The 24068-nt window shown below is 58.5% G+C and overlaps 3 protein-coding genes across 9 annotated transcripts in view; 2 read left to right on the forward strand and 1 right to left on the reverse strand.

Annotated features, from left to right (window-relative positions):
* The first annotated feature begins 1888 nt into the window (after positions 1-1888).
* On the forward strand, positions 1889-13473 carry MAMDC4 (MAM domain containing 4). The gene is made up of 29 exons (XM_033518543.1): positions 1889-1934; positions 2487-2600; positions 2766-3125; positions 3336-3476; positions 3745-3890; positions 3981-4065; positions 4299-4427; positions 4631-4777; positions 4918-5012; positions 5267-5425; positions 5717-5801; positions 6202-6351; positions 6645-6749; positions 6936-7067; positions 7313-7443; positions 7536-7641; positions 7914-8030; positions 8247-8381; positions 8481-8611; positions 8684-8900; positions 9241-9378; positions 9467-9588; positions 9674-9764; positions 9980-10126; positions 10419-10553; positions 10776-10903; positions 10979-11093; positions 11221-11396; positions 11945-13473. The coding sequence occupies exons 1-29, from the start codon at positions 1889-1891 to the stop codon at positions 11984-11986; spliced, it is 3825 nt and encodes a 1274-aa protein (XP_033374434.1). The 3' UTR covers positions 11987-13473.
* On the reverse strand, positions 13236-16334 carry EDF1 (endothelial differentiation related factor 1). 2 transcript variants are annotated; one of them, XM_015645011.2, is made up of 5 exons: positions 16198-16333; positions 16021-16072; positions 14912-15072; positions 14299-14392; positions 13236-13786 (listed from the first exon to the last, which is right to left on the reverse strand). In XM_015645011.2, the coding sequence occupies exons 1-5, from the start codon at positions 16273-16275 to the stop codon at positions 13725-13727; spliced, it is 447 nt and encodes a 148-aa protein (XP_015500497.1). In that variant the 5' UTR covers positions 16276-16333; the 3' UTR covers positions 13236-13724. The 2 variants fall into 2 exon arrangements, with proteins under 2 accessions (XP_015500497.1, XP_033374289.1); XM_033518398.1 differs by lacking the exon at positions 14299-14392 and having other exon boundaries at positions 16198-16334.
* Positions 16335-18218: 1884 nt separating this feature from the next.
* TRAF2 (TNF receptor associated factor 2) overlaps positions 18219-24068 on the forward strand; it is a 20140-nt gene continuing 14290 nt past the window's right edge. For 2 of the 6 annotated variants that reach the window (XM_015645120.1, XM_015645122.1), the window contains exons 1-3: positions 20578-20798; positions 21357-21435; positions 21785-21883. In XM_015645120.1, the coding sequence (XP_015500606.1) occupies positions 20611-20798; positions 21357-21435; positions 21785-21883 (366 nt within the window). In that variant the 5' untranslated portion in view covers positions 20578-20610. Of the gene's footprint in view, positions 18496-18895; positions 18915-19303; positions 19364-20052; positions 20370-20577; positions 20799-21356; positions 21436-21784; positions 21884-24068 lie in introns of those variants that run through there. The other 4 variants (XM_015645121.3, XM_033518497.1, XM_015645123.2 and 1 more) reach the window with 4 other exon arrangements.

Raw genomic sequence — 24068 nt, forward strand, 5'->3', positions numbered from 1 at the left:
TGGGGGGGACTGGGAAAAGCTGCTGGAGGCTTCAGTGGCTGGAGAGCTCCAGGGAGATGTGCAGGCTGGGTTGGTTCAGTTGCTGTCCCATGTGGGGCTGGGGAACTTCCTATCAGTTCCAGCCCCATTTCATTGTCTGACTGACCCTGTGTGCTCCAAGCTCCTGCCTGTCCATAAGGCCTCCTCCTTATGCCTTCAGGGATGTGGGCTGCTTCCTGTGCACCCAGAGCCATGCAGGATCAGCTCAGCCTGCAGAAGCTCAGCCTGTGCCTGTGTCCCTGTGCCCTCCTGCCAGGGCTTACCTGGGTGACATCTCCTTATACCTTCTCCAAGCTGGGCACGTCCAGCTGAGCCTCTCCTTGTGGGAAGTCCAGTCCCATCATCATCAGCAGAGAATCTCTGTCTGTGGAGATACTCAAAAAATATCTGAACACATCCTCAAGGATGTGTAGTAGTACTCTTGTGGAGTAGAGGGGTAGGATGGGGTGACCTGCCATTGTGCCTTCCATTCTGTACTGTCCTGTAATCATCATCACTGCCCCTGGCTCGATCTGCTCCAGTATGCCCACGTCTCATACTGGGGCCACCAGCATCTCCAGTGCAAAGGGGAGGGGTCAGATCTGTGAGAGAGGCTCTGCCCATGGCACCCAGGAGGCCGTGGCACTGGCCTGTGGCCAGCTTGGTGCTGTGAGGTGCTTGGGCAGGGCTCCTGCTCTTCAGCATGCCTGGGCTGGGGGATGTGGGGCTGCTGGTCCCCACTGGGCCTGGCTGGCGCTGGGAGAAGGAGCTCAGCCTGTGTTTTACTGGCCCTGATGCAATCCCACTGCAATCTGCCTTCCAGGGCCATCAGCTCAATGGGAGGATCTGCTCAATGGGGCCCCTCTCAGGGGGCTGTGGCAGCAGAAGTGAGAGGGGTCCTGTGGTGTAGCAGTCCCTGCTTCCCTTGCCCAGCTGAGGAAACCAGTGGGGTTAGTGGTTGCCATCACCAAGCAACACTGATAGTGATCTGTGGGGCTCTAGCTGCCAAGCTGTACTTTCAGGCTCATCAGCCCTTTCTGGGACTCTGCTGGGAATGTTCTGCCCAGGAATGACCTGGTTGTGGCCCTGGAGCTGTGTCCCTTCGCCCCTTGGAAGTCCTGAGCTGGGTGCCGAGATGCTCCTGCCAGCTGGAGCAGAGCAGGCAGGGTGAGGACTGGTTCCTCCCGATGGCATCTTGGGATCCCCAGGCTCCAGGGAGACCTTAGAGCCCCTTCCAGTGCCTAAAGGGGCTCTGGGAGAGCTGGAGAGGGACGTTGGACAAGAGCTTAGGGCAAGACAAAAGGGAATAGCTTCCCACTGCCAGGGGGCAGGGTAAGATGGAATACTGGAGATATTTCTGACTCCCAGCTCAGCTGTTCTCTCTGGCCAGAGTGCAGCCCACGGCCAAACCTGCACCCAAAGTCTCTCCCTCTTCATGCACAGGGACTGGCAGAGCCCTGAAGTCCCTACCAGAGGTGCCAGCTCTCCCCACAGGGCTGGCAGCATCCCTGGCTCAGCAGGAAGTGTCCTCATCCCTCACCAAGCTGGCACATTCCAGTGGGCTGTGCCCCGTCCCAGTCAGAGTTGCAGCCAGCGTCTTGTTCTGGGTGGAAAGCGAGCTGAAAAAGAGCTGTTGAGCAGGGAAAAGTCAAAGGTCTCCGTGGGGCACCAGCCCCTGTTGTGGTGCCGGTGGTGCTGCTGACAGGATTGCACTGCGCTGTCCCAGCCTCGCCATAAACCCACTGCCCGGCCAGGAAAGCGATAACAGCGGGGCTGAAGTCCAAGGCAGGCAGGTCCTGGGGAGCACATTCCAGCCCGGGGCTGACGGTGTGGCCTCTCGCAGCTCCGTTTTACCGTCGCGGTGGCCGGGATGGCTGCAGGCAGGCAGGCGATGCTGGCCCTCCTGCTGCTGCTGGGTGAGCTCTGCCGACAGGGACGGGGGGTTTGTGTCTCTGGAGGGAAGGGGGCCTCGTGCTGGCTGCTCTGCTCTGCTGCTCCCCAGCAGTTTGCCCCAGCACTGGGGGCCAGGGCAGGTACAGCCCACTGGCTTCTGCTGGTGAAGTCAGCCCAGGGTTCCCAGGGCGAGCGGGTGCTGGAGCCCCCAGCACCGGGCTGGGGACCACCAATGGCTTTTGTTCAGCGTGGGCCAGAAAATGCCCGGATTTTCCTGTTTCTTCCCAAAAGGGGGCTGGGACTCGAAGCACGGGTGCGATGTAGCAGAGTCAGTGCCCCAACAGGCTCTGGCACCCCGAGGGTGACGGTGGGAGGTGGCAGTGTGAGGGATGTAGGGTGCTGTGACAGGTTGTCCAGGGGAAGATGCCACTGGGAGCTCAGTACCTGCCCCGGCAGGGTCCCAAACCGAGATCCCCAGGCAAATGTCACATGCAGGTCACGCATGCCATCCTTCACCTGCTGTGCACCCTGCTTGGTTCCTTGCAGGGTGTTCAGCCCTATTGTCTCTCCCATAGCCACAGCCGTCCTCCCCAGTGGGTCCGTTGTCCTCAACAGCTGCAACAGCGTGGCTGAGCAGCTCTGCAACTTTGTCTGTGACTGCAGTGACTGCTCGGATGAGAACCAGTGTGGTGGGTGCCCAGACTCCCCAGGCCCCCAGACCCACCCTCAGGCCCTGCTCCCGGGGTGAGAGCAGGCTGTGTGCTGGGGGGTGTTGTGGGTGCCCAGGATGGGTGCACCAAGGTGGGTGCAGATCATGGGGTTAGGGGCAGGTCCCTTGTGCAGGTGTCCAGGGTGAACACCAGTCGCCTGGGTGCAGGTGAGTCTGTCAGGTGGGTGCAGGATCCCCGGCTGTGTGCCCGGGATCCACAGGTCCCCGGGTAGGTGCAGCCCCCCAGGGTGGGTGCAGTTCCCTGGGGTGGGCACAGGTCCCCAGGGTGGCCTCAAACCTGCCTTGACCCCCTCCATCTGCCTACCCTCAGGGTACTTACGGGGCTCAGCAGTGCTGGGCACCCCCTTCACCTGTGACTTTGAGGACAGTGACTGTGGCTGGCAGGACGTGGGCACCTCGACATATGGATGGGTGCGAGGCCGGGCCAGCCTGGCCATGTGGGGTGTGGGGCCTCATTCAGACCACACCATGGGCACTGACCTGGGTAAGTGGGAGCTGCTTGGTGAGCGGCCTCTGGGCACCCACAGCACCACTCCACTGGGCTATGGGTGCCCTGGACTTGGGGGAGCAAATTGTCCATCCTTGTAGGTGCAGGGGACAGAGCAGACACATGGAGGGGCAGGAGTAGTGCTGGCACAGCTCTGGTGCCACCCCATGGGGCTGCAGCCCCCGCTCTGCTTTCTGCCCTCCCCAGGTTGGTTCTTGATGACCATGTCCCCCCCAGCAAAGACCACGGCCACAGCCTGGCTCAGGTCACCAGAGATGCAGGAAGCAGCTGCCACATGTGAGATCAGAGCCTGGTATCACCTCTCAGGGAGCTGTGAGCACACCCAAGGTGGGCACAGGCAGCATCAGCTACCAGGCAGTGAGGATGGGGGGGGCAGTGGGGAGGGATGGGGCCATCTGCCCCTGTGACAGGGACCGAGCCATCAGTGCCTTGAGATGAGTCCTTTCCATCCTGTTTGCCTCTTCCACGCTCCACACACAGAGCTGGTGGGACCTGGGGGTCCCAGCTCCGGCCCCCAGGGCTGCTGAGGCTCCATTTGTTCCTTTGGGCACCCCGGGATGCCCCATACCAAGGGCACTTTTGGGGCTTCCCTCAGGGCAGAACCAGACAGAGCAGCCGGTGCTGCGCCTGGCTGTGGCACACAAGGACGAGGTGGTGGGGCTGTGGCAGAGCCCCAGGCACTGCAGTGAGGGCTGGCACCAGCTGCTTGCCTACCCCGGCCGGATCACGGAGCGGTTCCAGGTGAGACAGCGTTGGTAGCCAGGCTGGGACCAGAGGAGCTGGGTGATGTTCTGAGACCCAGCTGATGCCATCCCCATCCTCCCACCACAGCTCATCTTCTCCCTGACACAACCACCCACCTGCGGGGCAGAGGTGGCACTCGATGACATCATGTTCAGGAACTGTGGCTTACCAGGTGAGTCCCACATCTGCTGGGACGTGAACTGGGATCTTGGGGGAACTGGGTGGGGTGCAAAGCCCGGGGGAACTCTCCCATTGCTCGCTGTGTCTTGGGGCACTGTGCCCTGGCCAGAGCATGAGGTGGGCAGTGAAAACCCGTTCCTTGAGCCACCCCAGGGAGCGATGTGGGAGCGCTCGCCATGTCCCTGTGGGACCAGCCGCTGTCTGACGTGTGTCCCCCCGCGGCAGGGGTCGGGCAGCAGCTGTGCGGGGCTCAGGAGAGCCGCTGCCCCCGCGGCTCCTGCCTGCCACAGCGCCGCTTCTGCGACGGCACCGACGACTGCGGGGACGGCTCGGACGAGGGCGCGGCGCAGTGCAGTGAGTCCTGCGGATGGGCTGAGGGTCTGCCTTGGTGGGGCAAAGCTGAGCTCTGGGCCGGCAGTTCTGCCCCACGTCAGAGGGCAAAATGACCCTGAGGGTTTGCAGAGGGGTGGCGTCAGCCCAGCCCCATTGCAGGGACCAACCTGCCCAAGAGAGGGCTGCGACCCCGGTCTCTGGGTCACTGCTGTCCTTTCTCGCAGAGAACTTCACCCGCTGCTCCTTTGACCGCGATCTCTGTGGCTGGGAGGCAGCAGCCGGGTCACCAGCGTGGGGCAGGAACACGAGCCTGAACCTGGGCACCTCCTATGGCATTCCCACTCGGGACCACAGCAACAACAGCAGGGCTGGTACGTGGTGGGCACCAGCAGAGCCCCACTGCACGTGGATGTGCCCTGAGGTGACACATGCCTGGGCTCTGCTCAAGGCTGTGCCAGGACAGCGGTGTCCTGCGCCCACACATCTGCCTGGCTCCACTCATCTCCTGCAGGTTTTTTCCTCCATGTGGGCAGCGGCCTCACTGCACGGGGTGGTGGCACAGCTCAGCTCAGCAGCCCCACTTTCCAAGCCACCAGCTCCTGTTCTGTGAGTCACAGCTGGGACCTCATGTCTCAACTTATGTGGGCATAGTGGTGATGGGAGATGGGGTTCCCAGCTCTGGGGACCCTCATGTAGGGCTGGGGCTGTGGTTGGCCCTCGCTGAGGATGGGCATCAGGTTTCTGAGGGTGGTTAGGTGACATCTCTGACGCCCATTGGGAGCTCTGGGGCATCTTACAGCCCCTCTGTGGGATGCGGGGGGCTCTGTGCCATCTGGGTTCATCCTCCTCCCCATCCCCAGCTCGTGCTGTACTGCCACCTCCATGGCTCAGCCACCAGCAACCTCAGCATCTTCTACGTGACCAACTCTACCAAGCATCTGATGAGGGAAAGGACAGGAGACCTGGGCAGCTGCTGGGTCCGGGAGAGAGTGGACTTTAACATGACAGATCCCTTCAAGGTGGGCTGGTGCTGTGCTGGGGGGAGCTGGGGTGACCCCAGGCTTGGGGACCATGGCTGTGTACAGGGACAGCACCACCCCCAAGCCCACCGTGGCCATACCAGCCCACAGTGTTCCCCTGTCAGCCACAGCATCGCCCTGCTCCCACTGAGTCCCTTCCTGGGGAGAACATGTGTCAGTCTGTGACAGGTTCTGGCTCCCCCCATCCCATGGCTCCCTGGTGTCACCCTAATCCCCCTCATATTGTGCAGGACCCCTGGCTGATGTTGCTGATGTGGTGCTTCCCTGCAGGTGCTGATTGAGGGGGTGGCCGGCCGTGGGGGGACCGTGGCCATCGATGACCTGATCCTGTCTCAGGGCTGTGTGAAGGAGCAGGGTGAGCTGGTGGGCAGTGTCCCTCACCCTGCTCCAGTGGGCAGCTGTCCCAGGTGTCTTGTGCCCATGGCACTGTGCCTAAAGGACCCCCAACATGGTCTGCCTGTCCCTCTGCTCATCACAGGGACCATCCTGGATGCAGCACAGCAAACATTTGCCCTGGGGTGCTGGCATCTTTATCCTGTGGCCGTGACACTCTCTGTGTCACAATGTGTCACACAAGCAGCTCTTACTAGGCCCTGGGTCCCCTTCAGCTGGTGGGAACTGGGATGGGATGGGATGGGTTAGGGGAAATGGAGAGCCAGGGAGATGCTTGGGGACAGTGGGTTGAAGGGCTGACATTGATGCTGTTGCTGGGCCCTTTCACCACTGCTCTCCATCCTGGGGTGTTTCACCATCAGAGAAGCCTGTGGTCATGCTGCCACGCCAGGCAGATGGCAGCCCCTGCGCAGCAGATGAGGTGGCCTGTGACAATGGGGACTGCATTGCTGCAGAGCTGGCCTGCGACTTCGCTGCCACGTGCGCTGATGGCTCCGACGAGAAGCACTGTGGTGAGAGCCAAGGCAGGCACCCACACCAGTGCAGGGGACCAGACACCCTCGGCACATGAGTGTCCTGGGAGAACAGTGGCCTGGGAAGACCGAGCCTGGAGTTTTGGGTTGCCCAGAGCAGCTGTGGCTGCCCCTGGATCCCTGGAAGTGCCCAAGGCTGGCTGGACAGGGTTTGGAGTACCCTGGGATAGTGGAAGGTGTCCCTGCCCATGGCAGAGGAATGGAATGAGATGAACTTCAAGGTCCTTCCAACCCAAACCAGTCTGGGATTCTGGAATTCTTTGACTTTGCAGGGACAACAACTTTCGAGTCAGGGACTGGAGGCTGGCATGACGTCAGCGTGGGGCGGCTGCGCTGGGGTCTGCAGAAGGTCCCTGAATCTGACATCTTCCTCACAGGTGAGGCTGTTCTCACCACCCAGACAATGCTCTTCAGTGTTCAGCACCACGGGAGCCCCCAGAGCAGGGCCCCGCAGTGGGTGCCACAGCACAATGGGGATGATGGGCAGGCAGGATGCTAGGCTGGGGGTGCTACCAGTGATGTGAGACCCCAGACCTCACCTCTCAGAGTGTTTCTGTGCCCAGGGACTTTCCTGGCCCTCCAGACAGGAGAAGGACAGATGGTGGGTCCTGCGAAGGCACGATCGCCTCCGCTGGGCCCCTCTGGCCCTGCCTGCACCGTGGAGATGAGCTACCACATCCACAGTGACCCCCAAGGTAACTTCTGCCCACCCCCAGAGTGCCCTGCCTGCTTCCTGCCCCCAGACCTCCCATACCCATAGACCTGCCTTTGCTGCCTCTGCCAACCCTGCTTCGCCCATCACATCATCCTGGAGCTGGGGTGTCCGTGTCCCTGTCTGTGTCCCTGCACCCTGTGACCACGGGCTGGTGCCATGGAGGGCTCCCACAGGGTGGCCAGGGGTTTTGGGTACCCACAGCCTCTGTACCGCCTCTTGTTCCAGGCTTCCTCGCCATCAGTGTCACAGATCACACCACTGGCACCACCCAGCTGGCCTGGCAGGCACAAGGTCGTGGCAGCACAACTGGGGGTCATGTCCGTGTTCCACTGGGAGAGAGAAGCCGGCCCTTCCAGGTGTTCTGGATGCTCAGGGACCAGCCTGGGGGGCTTTCAGTGGCAAGTGCCAGTGCTGCCAGGCACCCTGGGCTCATGGCTGCTGCCCCCAGGTGGAGCTGCTGGCACTGGTGGATCTCCAGAGCTCAGCGAGTGTCAGTGTTGACAACGTGACATTCGAGCAATGCTACCTCGATGTGGTGTCACCCACAGCTGCAGGTACGGCCAGGGGCGTGTGGCAGGAGGGTAACCCCAGACCCTTTCCATGGGGGCTGCCTGGTGGCTGCCACTCTGTCCAAGAACAGGACCACGGTGCAGAAGGCCAAGAGCCAGGGCCAAGCACATATCCTGCCTTGGCTTTGGACCCCTGTGTAGGGTAAAACTGGGGAGTGGGGCAGGGAAGCAGGGGAAAAGGGGTGTTTGGGGGACCCATTTGCTTTTGTGATGCCTTACCCCTTTCCACCTCCACACTGTCACCTCTCTCTGGCCAGAGCTGTCCTGCAACTTTGAGAGGGGCATGTGTGGCTGGTACCAGGATCTGTCCAGTGACTTCAAATGGGTCCACAGCATGGGGCAGGGACAGGGCTCTGACCACACCACTGGCTCAGGTAAGGGGCTGGTTGCTCTTTGGGGGAACCCAGGAGCCCAGGGCATCCCATGGCCTTCAATCCCCATGGCCATGGCATGCCCTGTGCACTCCCAGCAGCCCCATGCCTACAGAGTAAGCTCACCTAGGGCAGCTGGGAGCACCCCAGATCTGGGCTGTGGGTGACGTGGAACACTCACATCATGATCCCTCCATCCTGGCTGTCCCAAACATTCAGGCTACTTCTTGTCCGTGGACCCCTCTGTGCCATGGAGCCATGGGCAGCGGGCCCAGCTCCTCACCTCCCGCCAGGAGCCAGCCACTGTCCCACGCTGTCTCTCCTTCTGGTACCGCCTGGCTGGCCCACAAATTGGTGTGTGCCCCATGGCATCCTCCCAGCCAGCTCCACTCTGAGGTCAGTGGGGTCCTCAAGGGCTGTGGGATGGCTGCCCCTACACCCCCCTCTGCCCAGGTACCCTGAACCTTAAGCTGTGGCCAGAGGGAGGGGAGGAGGTGGTGCTGTGGACCCGCCGAGGAACCCAGGGCAGCATCTGGCACCGGGCATGGGCAACACTGCCTGCCACGGGCCAGCAGCGGTACCAGGTGAGGACCAGGCCCCCCATGTCCCTGGGACCAGCAAGGCACAGCGTGTCTGACACCGCTGCCTGGGGGCAGGTGGCTTTCGAGGTGCTGCATGATGGTTTCCTGGGGGACGTGGGGCTGGATGACATCGCACAGACAGCGGGACCCTGTGGGGCCGAGCTCTCCTGCTCCTTCGAGGCCGAGGGCTGTGGGCTGGCAGCCAGTGGAGAGGGCACCTGGCAGCGACAGAGCAACAGCACTGGCACCACCGCTGGCCCTGTGGCTGACCACACCACCGGCACTGCCACAGGTACGGGGCTGTGGCAGCTCTGTTGCTCCCCTGCTGCACTGAGTGTCCCCCCTGCCTGCTCTGAGTGTCCTGCCTGCACCCCACACCAGCCCTGCCTGCTCTCCCTGTGTCATGCCTGCCCTGCCCTCCCTAGGATGAGCAGAAGGCAATACTGCACGTGGCTTCCCAACCCTGGAGCTCCCCAAATGCAGTCTCCCAGCCCCAGGGCTCCCTAATCCTGGGAAGATTCCCAGTCTGGGGAGACTCCTTGACCTGGGGGGAAAACCCAGCCCCAGTTGTCCCCTGGTGCTCCCCAGCAGGGCTGGGCAGGGGACACAGCACAGAGGCATCTCTCCTCCAGGCCATTACATGGTGGTGAACATGGGCAGAGTCTTCCTGCCCGCAGGGCATGTGGCTACCCTCACCTCCCAGCCCTACCAGCCCTCCATGTCTGCCCAGTGCCTGGCCTTCTGGTACCAGCTGAGCACTGGGAACCCAGGTGAGACCCCTGGGGGCACCTCCAGGTGGGTGGGGGCCCCATGTGGCACAAACCTGTCTCCCTCCTCCATGTTGGGTGCCCTGGGCAGGCTCCCTCGGGGTGTATGTGGAGCAGAGCAGGGCGAGGAGGAAGGTTCTGAGCATTAGCACCATGGAAGGGGACAACTGGCACCGCGGCCACATCACTGTCCAGCCCGATGGCGACTGGCAGGTGAGACAAGGCAGGGTGCTGGGGGCAGCGTGAGGTGATGAGGGGTGTTTGGAGGCTGCCAGCCTCAGCATGTCACCCTGCCCAGGTGGTGTTTGAGGCAGTGGGAGCTGGGGGTGACCACGGATACATTGCACTGGATGACCTGCATGTGTCGGATGGAGCCTGCCCTGAACTAGGTGAGACCCCAGCCCACAGGGGCACTGTGGATCAGAGGGGGAGGATGGGACATCCTGTGGGGGCATGTAAGCCACGGGGATGGGGACAGACCTGTTCCTGCCCTGCGCCTGGCCTGGCCCAAAGCTGGGGGAAGTGTGTACCACCCAGGTGCCCCATCTCCAGCCAGGTGATGTCTCTCAGCACTGGGTGTCTCACAGCCCTGCTTTCCTCTCAGCATCCTGTGACTTCGAGCAGGACACTTGTGGCTGGAGCAGCCCCTCCAACCCCCGCTTGCACAGCTTTGCCTGGGGCTGGAAGAATGGGATCCCCCTGGCCAAGTACCCTGGCCCTGAGCAGGATCACACCCTGGGCACAAGGAATGGTAGGAAACACCCATCCCTGCCTCGGCACCCTGGCATGGCCAGAGTGAGGAAGAGGAGCTGGGGATGGATGGAGTCAGTCCAATACAGCCTGTGAGGCCTGGCTCCACAGCATCCCTGTCCCCTTTTCGCCTGGGAGGGGCAGCTCAGCCCCAAGGGCAGTGAGGTGCAGGGCTGGTTTGTGCCATTCTCCGGGCATCACTCTGGGCATTTTGGGGAAGAGTGGGACAAGCAGGGTGGGACAAATGGGTGCAGAACTGAGTGACACCCTGCACTCTGTCCCTGCCTGCCCAGGTCACTACATGCACTTCGACACCAGCGTGCTGGGTGCTGGGGGCACCAGTGCCCTGCTGGAGAGCCCACCTCTGCCCGTGGCCACCGATTCCTGCCTGCGCTTCTGGTACCACATGGACATCCCAGAGCACCTTTGTGAGCACTGCAGGGCCGGGGAGGAGGTGCTGTCCCTGGGTCTCACTTATGGGAGTGGGGGTCTCAGTCATCCCCACCTGTAGACCACGGACACTCAGCTTCAGCTCCAGCTGGGCAGTGGCGATGGCCCATTCCCTCTGGCTGCTGCCATCCCTGTAGAGGGTGGCTCTTGTGGGCTCGGGGCAGCTGTGACCCCAAGATGCCTGTGTCCCCTCCTTGCAGGCAGCGGGGAGCTGCGGGTGACGCTGCGGGGCGCCGCGGGGCAGCGCACGGTGTGGAGCGTGGCAGGGCACCGCAGCCGGGGCTGGCAGGGCGCCGCGGTGCCGGTGCAGAGCCCCAGTGAGTTCCAGGTAAGTGGGGCCACCCTGGGGTGCAGGGTGTCTCCGGGGGTGCATCAGCCCCCCAGATCCCACCTTCCCCCACAGATCAGCTTTGAGATCACCACATGGAGGTGGCCGATGGAGGGGACAGTGGCACTGGATGACATCGTGTACAGCGCCAGGGTGGGCTGCCATTCCAGCCCAGAGAGTCCAGTGGAAGGTGCAGGGGTGGGGGGGCAGTTCTGGCTCTGACAGGTCAACCCAGAGCTGCCCAGCGTGCTGGGCTGAGGCTGGAGGCAGCTCTCTGGGCAGTGGGTCGAGCCTGACAGCATTTCCTCCCCCTGCAGAGAAACCCCCCGGCAGTTTTGTGACAGAGATGGTGCTCAGTCTGCTCCTAGCCCTCGTCATCGTGGCACTTGTGGCTCTTGGGGGCTGGTACTGGCTGAAACAGCGAGAGCTGGCGAGCAAGACACCGACAGAGAGCACCAGGCCCCAGGGCTTCGACAACATCACCTTCCGAGATGTAAGGACAGGGTGAAGGACTTCCCTGATTACCCCAGCTGTGCCAAAACAGCATTTTCCTAAAAGCTCAGCAAATGCCAGCAGATTCTCCCTGATCCCACATTCTGCCAACGCGACAGGGAGGCGCAAAGGGCTCTGCCTCTTATCTGCTTGTTGACAAACAAGGACTGACCTAAAAGTGCTGCTGCCACCAGGCAGCTGCTCCCAAAAGAGCTGAGTGTGCTCCCACCCCAGAGTCTTGTGGGAAGGGGATCTGGCAAACCCAGCTCATCCTCACTCAGCCAGCACTCAAATTAGTGCAAGGTTGCTTAAGCTGCAGGGTCCTTGGGCAGATCTGGTGCCATGAGATCCGCAGCAGAGCCACCAGCCCCAGCATGGACTCCAACAACAATCGTGGAGCCCCTTGGGTGCACGGGGGGTTTGGTGCCTCTGCCAGGGTCACAGGAGGCTGGCACACAGATTGTCCTCGCTGCAGCCTGGAAGAAATCCTGGTGTTTCACAGCAGACAGCCCACATTTGTCACCAATTCCCACTCACCTTGCTTTTCAGGACAAGGTTATTATATCTCCAAGAGAGGAGGATGAGTCTTGAAATTAGCAGCCAGCAGCAGGCATTGCCTGCTCCCCCGGGCAGACCACCCCTCGACAGGAACCCACGCTCCATCAGCTGCCTGCTCTCTGCCCCCGGCACCGGGGAGCGGGCCCCACCCAGGGACACACCCCTGGCATCACTACCTCCAAGTGCTCGGGAAAAGCGTTTTTGTTGTTTGTAACATGAACTTTCTGCTCCCAAGACACAGCAATGTGCCCGTGCTTTGGCAGGGGGCAGGAGTGGGAGTTCTCACAGTGGCTGTCCTCATCCAAACAGGGGTCTGGCCTGGGGAAGTGGGGGTGAAGTGTGGGGTGCTGGCCCCCAGAGCTGGGAAGAGCAGTGCGTGCTGCAGAGGGTGTGAGCCACTTCCCATGCCCAGGACAAAGAACAAGAGCTCCAAGGGCACAGAGACCCCACAGGGAAGAAGCTCAATGGCTCTGCTGGTTTTGGGGAGGGTGAGTGGTGGGAGGGAGAGCAGGGAGCAGAAGGGGGCACCACACAGCACCCCTAAGGGCAACAGGCAGCTCCCAACTCTGGTGCCCACCTGCTGCCCACACACTTTGTGAATGCACTTTATAAACATCACTGGAAAACCCAAAAATGTTCCTGAGGTGCAGGCTGGGCTCAGAGCCTGGACCCCAACCCTGCACCCACTACATCTGAGCCCAGGACCCCTCCCTCACCCCCAGCTTTCACACCTGAATGCTGTGAACTCCAAACCCAGCCCCACACACAGACCAGTTCAGCCCCTGCATGAGGAGCCCACCAGTATCCTGCTACCCCCAGCCCCCACATCCAGCTGGAGGGACATCCTACTTTCCCAGACTGTGACCAGAGCTTGTCTCCCTCACCCAGCTGTGTCCCCCTCCGGTGATGCCTCAGTCAGGCCAAGCACCATCCCCACAGCCCTGTCCTGCTTGCAGAAATGAGGGCCCAATAGAGCTGAGAGCTGGGGAAGGGCAAGGAAGGCTCAGGCTTCACCTGATGTCTCTGCACCCACCTGGCTCTCCAGCTCCCCACAGCCTCCCCTCACCTCCACAGCACTGGTCCCATGCCCCGGCTGCTGGCCAAGCTGAACCATCCCCGACACAGGGAGAGGTGACACAGCCAGGAAGGCTGTGACAGTGCTGGCCCTCAGCCCAGGCACCCCAGCTGTCCCTTTAATTACAATCCCAGAAGGAAGAGGTGGTGCAGTTCCAGTCACACCCAGCCACAACATTTACTACCAGCTGGTCACATGCAGCAGCTCCTCTGGGCAACTGAAGGGTATCAAACTTTATTACAGATCTCCTTAAAACAGGCTGGAAAGAACAAACCAACTCATTGAGATACAGTGACTGAGTCATCATTTCTGATCAAGCCCCAACTCTCCCAGATTATTTATATATAATATATCTCACCCATCCCCCAAATTGTTTCATTAAATCATCACATTTCACACCACCCTAAGTGCCTTAACATCAGATGTTGCTAACACCACAACGCACATGTTTTCTGGCAAATCAGAGGCAGGGTTTGGGTTTTTTCTTGGGGTTTAGATCCTCAATCTCTGAAAAGGAGCAAGGAAAAACAAACATCAGGAAAATTGCTTCTTTAAGGTTGCCTTTTTACAGCAGATACAGATTCAGCAGATTTCCCCCCAAAGCAAGTCTAAAACCCTCTTGTTCAGCTTGGCAATATGCAGAGTGGTTGAGGAGAACCAGATCAGTCTGAGCAAACTGATTTCGAGGCTTTGTTGTCATTTCCCTTTGGGGCCGGTCTCCAATGGTTTTCCAATGTCCTTTCCACGCAGTTTGAGGCCTGGAATAAGACAAAGGAGACCACCACCATCAGCATTCAATCATTCACCAATAACTTATATTTCCACCAAATTCAGCCTTAAGGAAGAAAACATCCAGAAAGAGAGCAGGGAAACAAGAGTTCAAGAGAATCCTACTTTAGTTTCTAGACCAACTTCAAACAAAAACTGATCAGATGGGATCTGAACCAGCCCAGGAGAGTAAAACCAACACTAAATCCTTCCACAAGTGCAATCAGGCTTCCATGGGTCACAGCATCTCACAGCTTTTGGGGGCAAGTACACAGGGATGGTCCCCAGGGCACAGCCACAGGCATGAAGGTGCCGACAAAGATGAAGAGCTCCCAGTTCTGGTTCAGTCAGCAGATCCAGGTTTTATCAGAACATGACTTAATGGCACCACACCCATGATAAACTCCAGCCAGCAATGTTCCTCACAGGAAAAAGGCAAATATCTTCCCCCAAACTACCCTTCCAAACACTGGCAGTATTTCTGAAGTCTCCCTTAACTCACCGATGGCTCTTTCGATCTTGCCCATGACCTGGTTATTGGGGATCGCTCGTCCTGATTCGTAGTCAGCGATAACTTGTGGTTTTTCATTGATTTTCTAAGAAGAGAGGATGAGTCTTAAACACACCAAGGCTCAGCAGCAGCCCCTCAGGACTCACACAGATAAGGAATGGCCCCTCATTACACCAGGACAGATAACAGTGTTGTTCCTAGGCTGACTCCACCATCTCCCTGCAGTGTCCCAGTGCTGGTGACCTCCCTCCTTTTCAGGAGGAGCAGGCACACCAGGGATTGCTGTTCCTTCATACAGCAGGGAGTTGCCAACACTGAAAGCCCAGATGGTACAAACCTCTTGGCTTGGTGTGAGCTGCTGGGAGGAAGTGGGGAGCAGCCTCCCACCAGCTCAGCAGCCACAGACAAGCTCTGCCTCCAACCTGGGGCTCAAGGGCTGCACAGACAAACCTCAGAAGTTTTCCCAGACAACTGAAGCTGCCAAGACATCAGACACCAGAGACGCTGCATTTCCCAAACTTCCAGCCCATGACACCATCCCACTGCAGCTGCCCACCAGGGAACAGGAGAGGTGCCCACCCTCACCTGCAGCTGCTCCACTCACCGTGGCCAGGTCCTTCTGCGTGAGGCCCTTGCTCTGCCGGCCCTGCTGGATCACTTTGCCCACCTCCAGGGAAACTCTGTCATGGTGCAGCTCCTCTGTTTCACGGTCAAGCTTGGCTGTGTTCTTTGTAATGAAGTGTTGTTTGTTCTGGCCTGCTGCCCCTGCCATTTGAAGCAAGAACAAAAAAAAAAAAAAACAAAAAACCAAGGACAAACAAAATAAGGCTCAGAGCTGTGCCAAAAAGTATCAAAGGACTTTATCCAAGTCCTCAGCTGCCCAGGATCCCAGGGAGCTGTCAGGATTTCAACATACCAACATCAACATTGATCTCACCCAAATCCTGCCCATCAGGGAACATAACCTTAGGCCTGTTCATAGTGCTGTGCTCACCTACCCATGCAAAGCCCTTCCCTTTCCCTACCTCACACACGAACTCCAGACAGGGCAAGTCTTAATGCTCAAACTTTGCTGCAGACATGTTTGTGCTGCAGCACAGAGGGGTCAGTATTTGAACCTGAATTGTGCTTGCTCAGGGATGAGGCAGCACAAGTAACTGGCTTTTAAACAATTTTCTGAAATCTTTCATAAGTAAATTCTAGCTGTACTTAGCTTTGCTGAAAGACTGAGCTTCAAAAACACGTTGTTTTCTCTCATGTAAGATACAGTATTTAAGCCCTAGTTTGAATCCTTTCTCTCACATTAGTCTCAAACATTCGATGCCCCAATAAAGCTGATTAAGCTTCTTCAAGGATCATCTATTAATTTCTAATCATCAGAATCGCCTCCCTACAGTGAGAGAACCCGGCAATTTAAATCGGAGAGGAAACAAGGAATTTTTAAAGAGCAGCGCCATAGAAGATCGGCAGCCATTCAAATTCTCAAGAAAAATAAGCTGCCAAAACGGGGAGCTTAAGTTTTGTGATCATAAAAGCTCTTCCAAGATCTCTGCAGAAAGCGGGCAGGGGCAGCTCCAGGGGCGTCATCCCGGCGGTTCCCGGGGCTGCGCGTTCCGGCCCAGCTCGGGATCGTCAGCTCAGCCGCCGCTGCTGCCCCCGCTCCCCATCTTATCATCCCACAGACCGGACCGGACCCCCCCGCGGGATACCCACACTTCTTGGAGGTCTCCACGTCCTCCCCGCGCCGCTGGGCCGCCAAGATCGCCTGGGGAAAGAGCCAAGGTGCGCGGTGAGCGCGGCGCTAGTCGGAGCGGTGGCCTCAGCCCCGCTAAGCCCAGGCTCGCGGCCTGCCCGGCCCCGCTCCCGGCCCCCACCACTCTCCCCGTTGACCTGCTTGGACTTGGCCTGAGCGGCGCTCGGGCCCTTCTTGCGCAGCACCGTGACCGTGTCCCAGTCGCTCTCCGCCATCGCTCCGACCCCGCCCGGGCCGCGCCCGCCCTCGGGCCCCGCCCAGTGCCCGCCCCGGGGGGCGTGGCCTGGCGGCTCCCGCTTGATAGGACAATGCGCAAGCCCGTCAGGAAGAATGGCCGCTCATTGGTGGGGTCCGCGCAAGCCCAGCGGGCGGGGCCGAAGTTCCCGCATGGATTATTGGGTTAATTGCACTCGGCTGTGACGTAGCTCTGTTTGATAGGCGCAGCGCCCTGCCAATCAGCTTCCTCTGTATGCGATTGGCTGACGCGCTCACCACCCTGGGGGCGGAGGCACGTGCCTATGCGCACTGGGATGGCTGCCGGCCCTGCCGGTCGCCCGGTACCGGCACCGATCGCTTTGTTCGGCGGCGCTGTCACGCTCCTTGGCCAATAGCCCTGGCCGGCTGAGCCGAGCCGAGCATGCGCGGTGCGGGCGTTCTCCATGTCGGTTTCCCCCGCCGTTGGTACGGGCCGCGCCTGCGGGCACCGGCGCGCTGTGGGCCTTTCGTGCTCCGGGGAGCCCGGCAGAGCGTCCACAGGATGGACACGGGCATGGGGACGGTCCGCAGGGGCCAGGGGAGAAGCGGCTGAGGGTACTGGTTTGGTTCAGCCTAGAGAATGCGATACTGAGGGCAGAGCTCACGGGGGGCTGCGGCTCCTCCCGAGGGGCAGCTCCGCTCTCTGCTCTGGGACAGGGACAGGGAACGGCTGGAGCTGGGCCAGGCCAGGCTCCGGCTGCAGAGCAGGGCAAGGTTCTTCCCCCAGAGGCTGCTGGCACTGCCCAGGCTCCCCAGGGAATGGGCACGGCCCCGAGGCTGCCAGAGCTCCAGGGATGCCCAGGGTGGGATGTTGGGGGGTCTGGGCAGGGCTGGGAGCTGGGCTGGGTGATCCTGGGGGTCACTTCCAGCTTGGGATATTCTGTGATTCGGTGAAAAACCCATCAGAATCACCCTGCAAGTTTCGCAGTAAAGGCATGAAAAGCTGCTCCTGCTCTCGTAATTTCTGAAGCGAGAGGGGAGTTAACGCTCCCCGGAGGGTTTTTGTGGGGTCTTCCCATGACAAAGCGCAAGAGGAGCGGTCAGACCGATAATCCGGGCATTGCTCGGAAATCAGGTGCCGGAAGGGCCCGGGGGTTTGTCATCTATCATCTGTCACCGCAACACGCCTGATCCCGACTCCAGAGGACAGGAGAAAGCAGCTCTGGAGGTGGGACATTAGCGGGGTGCAGGACTCTCCTTGTGCCGTGCGGTGGAGCCGGGATGTGGCAGCAGCAGGACTGGGAGCAGCCCCCGGTGGTCCCATCCGGGTGGTCCCACGGCTGTCGTGGGCGACTCCAGGTCCTTCTGTCCCATCCCGTCTTCTCCGGGAGCAGCCCCACGGTCCCGTCCCGCGGCGGGCGGTCCAAGGAAGCCTTTGGTGCGGTTTCCTGTCCCTTTGGGAACAGCACGTCCTGCCCCGGCACTGCCACCCGGTCACGGCCATTTCAGGAAATGCAGATTGGATTTTTCTTCGCTGGATGACATCACCAAGTTTTCCATGCTGGTGTTCCCAGACCAGTGCGGCTGTGCTGGGAAAAGGGCTGTTGCAGTGCCGTGTTGCATGCCGAGGGAGTTGTGCCCATGCCATTCCCGGTGCCGACACACGCAGGGATGCACTTTTCCCGACTCCCTGACAGGGAGCGATCCCTCCCTGACGGTGCCTGAGCAGCACCTGGCCCCGAGCCCCCCACAGCCCCGTCCCGCCCTTCGCTTCGACCCGCTCCTCTCTGGCCCCGTCTTTGCACCCAAGCTCCCGGGAGAGTCACCTTGGGCGCTGTGTCACTGGTGTGTAACTGCGCCCAGCTCTGACGGCGAGGATTTCCCCGGGCCCGGTGAATTCCCCGCAGTGAGAACGCGCCCGTCCCGTCCCCGCCCCGCCGGCGGCGGTAAAGCCCCGGAGCCCCCGCGCTGGAGCCGGGCTAGGGGGGCAGGCAGCCTGGGTACCCTGGGTGACAAATCCTGCTGCCGTGACCATTTGCCGAGCGAGTTCCCCTTCGTAAAGCACCTCGCCGTGACCTCAATGCGGGCTGCGCCGCGCCTTTCCCCCGCGGCATTTTTCCTGCCATCGGCATCCTGCCGTGTCCGTCCTGCCGCCGCCCATCCTTCCCCACAGCTGGCCTCCACCTGTCCCCCGAGCTGGAGCCACGGGACGCGAGGTGGCCATGGCACTCTGTGCGCAGGTAGGCGAGGGCCCACTGGTACCCAAAATGGCCAAAAGCGGCTTTAAAACAATTCCTCAGGGACCGGGGCTGCTCATCCGGGGAGTGCAGCGGGAGGTGGCTGTCCCGAGTGGGACCCCGGCTGGGTTATATTGCCCCAGGCTGAGCACCGCAGTCCCTCTGGTCCCCCTCCAGCATGTGCAGGAGATGAACGAGGGGTCCCAGGGGATGGATGGGGAGCCCCTGGGATGGACGAGGGGGCCCAGGAGGTGGGTGAGGTGGGCTCAGGGGATGGATGAGGGAACCCATGAGGGAGTCATGAAGGAGTGTGAGAGCGTCCCGGGGTCTGGATTCATTCCCAGCAGGGTCGCCTGAGGCGGGGATGTAGCAGTGATGGGGCAGCGAGGAGTGGTGCTGGGGAAGAAGTGACAGAGCATGGGGTAAGGGAGTGACTGAGGAGCTCAGGGGAGGTGATACTGGGTGGGTGATTGAGGGGGTGACAGTGGGGATGGCAGGGAGAATAACTGGGTGTGACGGTGGGGTGTTGGGAGCGGCGGCAGGGATTGATGTGGGGGTGTTGGGGGTGGAGACATGGGTGATGGCGGGGTGGTTGTCGGTGTCGGGGGTGCAGGGATGGGTGATGGTGTGTTGGGAGCATTGGGAGTACAGGGGTGGCTGATGGTGTTGGGGGTGTTGGGAGTGTCGGTGGTGTCGGGGTATTGGGGGTACGGGGGGGGCGATGGTGTGGGAACGGCGAGGGGTGCCGGTGGGCGGGGCCGTCACGGGTGGGCGGGGCCGTTGCCGGCCGGTGGGCGGGGCCAGGGCTCGCCACACGTGTCCGGGGGCGGGGCCTGGCGGCGCTTCCGGTGCGGGCGCGGAGCGAGGGCCGGTGAGTGCGGGGCCCTCAGGGAGCGGCGGGGCCGGGCTTTGCTCCGCCGGGAGCCCGGCCCAGCAGAGAGCCCTCTTGGCCGCGGAGATCTCGGGCCACACGGGGGCAGCGGGGCAGCCCCGGGATCTTCTCCGGTTCGCGGTGTCTCCGCTTGTGGGGGCTCCTCCCGAAGACAGGCTGGCGGTGTTTAGCTGGGGAAGAGAAGGCTCCGGGGAGACCTCAGAGTCCGTTCCAGTGCCCAAAGGGGCTCCAGGAGAGCTGGAGAGGGACTGGGGACAAGGGATGGAGGGACAGGACCCAGGGAATGGCTCCCAGTGGCAGAGGGCAGGGCTGGATGGGATTTTGGGCAGGGATTGTTCCCTGGCAGGGTGGGCAGGCCCTGGCACAGGGTGCCCAGAGCAGCTGGGGCTGTCCCTGGATCCCTGGCAGTGCCCAAGGCCAGGCTGGACAGGGCTGGGAGCAGCTGGGACAGGGGAAGGTGTCCCTGCCCATGACAGGGAGTGGAAATAAGATGAGTTTTAAGGTTCCTTCGCACCCAAGCCATGGGACTCCATGGATTTGCTCCTTAGGTGTTTTAGGTGGCTGTGGCATGTAGTCACAGGGAGTGAAGCTATGAGATAAATAAACAGCCAAAAAGCCCCATGTTATTTTTTTCCTCATTTCCAATTTGCTCATGCCTCTCGTGTCCTCATTTTCCATCCCTCTGGAGAAGCCTCTGTGCCTGACTGGACACCACCACTATATCTGGGCTGCACTGTGTGCCCAGCTTCCACCCAGGAACATCTGGGACCAGCTGCCTCTGGTCAGAATTTTGGCCCCTCCTGACAGCTAAGTGTGAAAGCAGGCATTGGTAGCCTGTGGTGGCCGACAGGTTTTTGGTCAACTGAGTTCATTATATTTATTTCTCATCACCTTTAAGACAGTTTTTTACCTTACTTGGAGCAAGAAGCCTTGATATCTCTAAACAGGCTGCATTTCAGTCAACTCGGACAGGAGGTTTTATTAGGTCTGTCTTTCCTGTCTCTGTGTTTTGGATTTAGTTCTAAAACTCAAGTTTCCTCCCGTATTTGGGAGGTGAAGGCAGGCTTATGGTGTGGTTTACATCAGTGTGTTTACTTGTGTTGGGGGACAGTCTAATGTGTGAGTAACACAATTTATATGACAATCACCCCCATGCAGTTATAATCAGTTGGAGAAAATACTTTTATTTTCAGTCTCTGGAGATACAGCCAGAACTTTTCGTTCACATGGCAGCAGCAAACTCTTCTCCACCTGGTTCACTGGATCTAAACCAGCCTGGGTTTGCAAAGGAGATCCTGGGAACTAAACTGGAGGTCAAATACCTGTGCTCTGATTGCAAGAACATCCTGAGGCGGCCCTTCCAGGCACAGTGTGGCCATCGCTACTGCTCCTACTGCCTGAAGAAAATCATCAGGTAACTGCTGTGCCTTCGCTGGGAAGGCAAAATGCTTGAAAAGGTGTTTTCAAGAACAAAAGCAGAGAAAAGTGTCTTTTTTAGGACCTTCTTAGAAAGGGAGCTGTGCTCAGTTATTGAGGTTCAGCATCACCTCTTCTCTGAGGGAATGTGTAATCTCTGACTCGCCTTTGTTGTTGCCTCAAAAGTTCCCTTTTCCAGAATCCCCTGAATTGTTTTTGTCATTGAGGAGGGAGTCCAGGTCTATCACCTATCTCCTTCGGTCCTAAAGTCATAATTTTGTTGTTGTGTCAAAATGGGAGAGGTTTACGCACAAGCTGTCTTCCTTGTGTTCCGTCTCCCTCCTGCCTTTTGAGTGAGGGAAACCTAATATTATCATTAGTTGGCAGAAGAAAAAAATTAGAAATAGGCATCAAAAATACACATAAGCAAAGGCTCAATGTGTTGCTTTAAAAATAAGAAAACACTGTCATTTCATAAAGTTACCAGAAATCAATTTGTTAAATAATACATTAGTTGGTTTTGGTTGTGTTTGATGATTATTTTTCTGTCCGATAGTTCTGGACCTCAAAAGTGTGCCAGCTGTATCCAGGAAGGAATATATGAGGAAGGAATTTCTATTTTGGAAACAAGCTCGGTAAGGAAAAAGGCATTGAAAAAAAAACCTAGCAGATCACTGGTGTCAGTAATACCAGTGTCAGTTTTTGTTTAAAATATGTGCTCTGAGAACCCCTTATTCCTAGGAACCCTTTTCTTCAGCAGTGGGAAGGGTGACTACTGTTGGACTCCTCAGTGCTGAAATCCAGATCACGTGTGTGTAGTGGTGCCCTACTTAAAGCTGTCACAGCACTTTGGTTGCTGTTAACACACCTCTGAGGGTTGATGGGGCAACTGCTGTGGGAGGAGTTTTCAAAAGAATTCAAAGTCCTGATCAAAACTGCAACCCCTCAGTAATATTTGTGGTTTGCTTGTTTTTTCCATTTCAGGCTTTCCCAGATAACGCAGCACGACGGGAAGTGGAGAGTCTGCCTGCTGTCTGCATCAACAGTGGCTGCACCTGGAAGGGAACCATCAAAGAGTACGAGGTACAGGCCAAAGGAAGGCTTGGCATGTCTGCATCCTTCTTTCCTCTGTTTTTGGGGAAGGCTGAGGGTGATGTCCATGCCTGCTGACAGTGGGGAAAAGTTGTCAAATCCCTGGACTTCACTGTCAGCTGGAGAGGTTCCCTGGGTGAGGGTTTATGTACCCTGCTGAGGGCACAGGCTGGACTGAGATAGGTTCAGATTTGCTTGTGAGTGTGACCCTTCCATGGTGGCAAACACCTGCTCTCTTTGCAACTCTTTTCTGCTATACAAGACTGTCAAGAAATTGCTGTGCCATGAAATGATTGTGAATTTATCTGCATTTTGTAAAACTAAAACTTCAGACTCCATCAGCTCACAGAAAGTGACCTGATGCCATTTCTGCTATCTCCAGAGCTACGAAGGCAGTGGGATTGGATGTTGGTACTGTCTGGTCACCCACCTCCCCAAGCTGTTCTGGGACATAAGGCTGCTGGACAGGATGGTTTTTCCACCTAGTTTCTCCTCAAGGAGCTTACCAGCTTTTTAATCCAGGTTTTAGTCATGGCTGTGGGTGTTTGGTCCATGACATGTGAATGTATGTGAAGCTTTTGTCTCCTGAGGAAAATTTTGTCATCCCTCTTGGAATGGCAGAACCATCACATGGAAGGCCCAAGATAAGAGGAATACATTTTATTTCCCTCTAACACTTGCTCCAGATAAAGATCATAGCCTGGTGGTTCACAGAACTTTGGTAATGACTGAGATGTGTTTCAGGATCAGGTTTAACCCCAGTCTGTCCAGGCTAACTTTGGGATTCTCTCAGTGATGCCATTGCAAGGTGGAATGAAGAAGCAATAGCTGTGCATCAGGCCTGAGCATTCTGCCCAGACTGTTGAGCCTGTTAGCAGAGAGATGCTTCTGCAGCTCTGCTTCCTTGTCCTGCTGTGTGCTCAAAGTTCAGTCCAGGAGATGAGGATATCTGTGCTAAATGGTTCTGCTGGTGTGAACTCTCATTTGTACATTTGTGAGAGGCTCATGTTGTGGATGTGGGACACAAGAAGTGTCAGGTGAAAAGCTTAACATTGCCAAAGGACAGAGTTTGGGGATTCCATGTCAGGGAACAGAGTATGCTGGTACTGAGGTTTCAGGTTCAGGCTGTGCTGGTGGTGCCTGCACATTGTTTGCTCCATTCTTTAATTTTTGCTGGTGCCCAGAAGTCCGATGTCTTCTGCAATGATTGTAGAGAGCTCATCTTCATTAGACTAAACCAAATTACATTTGTCAGCAACTTCCAATGCTGATTGTGCTGTGGCTGATGAGCCCTGATGAGAACTTTTTCTTCTGGTTAAAAAAAAAAAAAGTCAGCGTTTTCCTGCAGAGCTCAGCAAAAATCTTCAGCTGCCAAAGGTTCTCCCTATGCATTCTGACAAGTGTTTGAGTGCCTGAGTCTGGCCAGAGTTCAGAAGTTCTGGGAGTTCAGAAGGGCAGCAAGCTGTTCTGGGATCAGGGCTGCAGGAGTGTGTGATGCCCCAGAACCTTGCACACAGCTGATGAAGAGCTCCTCAATGGATGAGTCTGTGCCTTGTTTTCACTCTCCACCTGATCTTCCCAAGCCTCTTCCCAAAGTCTGGCGTTTGCTGGGACAAAGGATAATTGGTAGAGGTGTGGCCCTGGAGTGCGTGGGCTCTGGGTCTGTGGCTCACATCTTCCCTGCCAGAGATTTTTGTGAGTCTTGAGGAGTTCTGTGTGGTACAGGGGGTGTGGGGGTTTTCAGCAGTGCTGCCTGTTTCCTCTCAGGGGCTGAGTCGCCTCTCCTGCCCGCCCTTGTGGCATTCAGCCTAAGGAAGGAGGTTATTTTGTGCCCTCTCAGGAAAAGCTGACTCTTTCCTAGGAACTGGTGGGAGGAGGCAAGGTCTGGCTTGTGTTATCTCCTCCCAGACGCCTGCCAAAAAGCAGTGGCATTTAATCAGGACTGGCTGTCCCCACGCTGCCAGAGCCAGCAGGAGCGTGTGGCTGAGGAGGGCTGGGAAAGGAGGCGTTGAACGGCTGCAGCAGCCCAGAGCCTCTCGGTACCTTGGTTAAACCCAGCCTGCAGGGCCACAGTGCAGAACTGCTGCAGAACTGCTGCAGAACTGCTGCAGAACTGCTGCAGAACTGCTGCAGAACTGCTGCAGAACTGCTGCAGAACTGCTGCAGAACTGCTGCA

The sequence above is a fragment of the Parus major genome, chromosome 17 (assembly GCF_001522545.3).
Source record: "Parus major isolate Abel chromosome 17, Parus_major1.1, whole genome shotgun sequence".
Classification (NCBI taxonomy): Eukaryota; Metazoa; Chordata; class Aves; order Passeriformes; family Paridae; genus Parus; species Parus major.

Bases quoted from the DNA above. Each gene is read 5' to 3' on its own strand.
- MAMDC4 (XM_033518543.1), top strand. From the start codon at position 1,889: ATGGCTGCAGGCAGGCAGGCGATGCTGGCCCTCCTGCTGCTGCTGG. The intron at 1,935-2,486 runs GTGAGCTCTGCC...TCTCTCCCATAG, and splicing joins GGCCCTCCTGCTGCTGCTGG to CCACAGCCGTCCTCCCCAGT. The intron at 10,904-10,978 runs GTAAGTGGGGCC...CTTCCCCCACAG, and splicing joins AGAGCCCCAGTGAGTTCCAG to ATCAGCTTTGAGATCACCAC.
- EDF1 (XM_015645011.2), bottom strand. From the start codon at position 16,275: ATGGCGGAGAGCGACTGGGACACGGTCACGGTGCTGCGCAAGAAGGGC. The intron at 15,073-16,020 runs GTGGGTATCCCG...TTCAAATGGCAG, and splicing joins CGTGGAGACCTCCAAGAAGT to GGGCAGCAGGCCAGAACAAA. The intron at 14,393-14,911 runs GTGAGTGGAGCA...CTCTCTTCTTAG, and splicing joins CGCAGAAGGACCTGGCCACG to AAAATCAATGAAAAACCACA.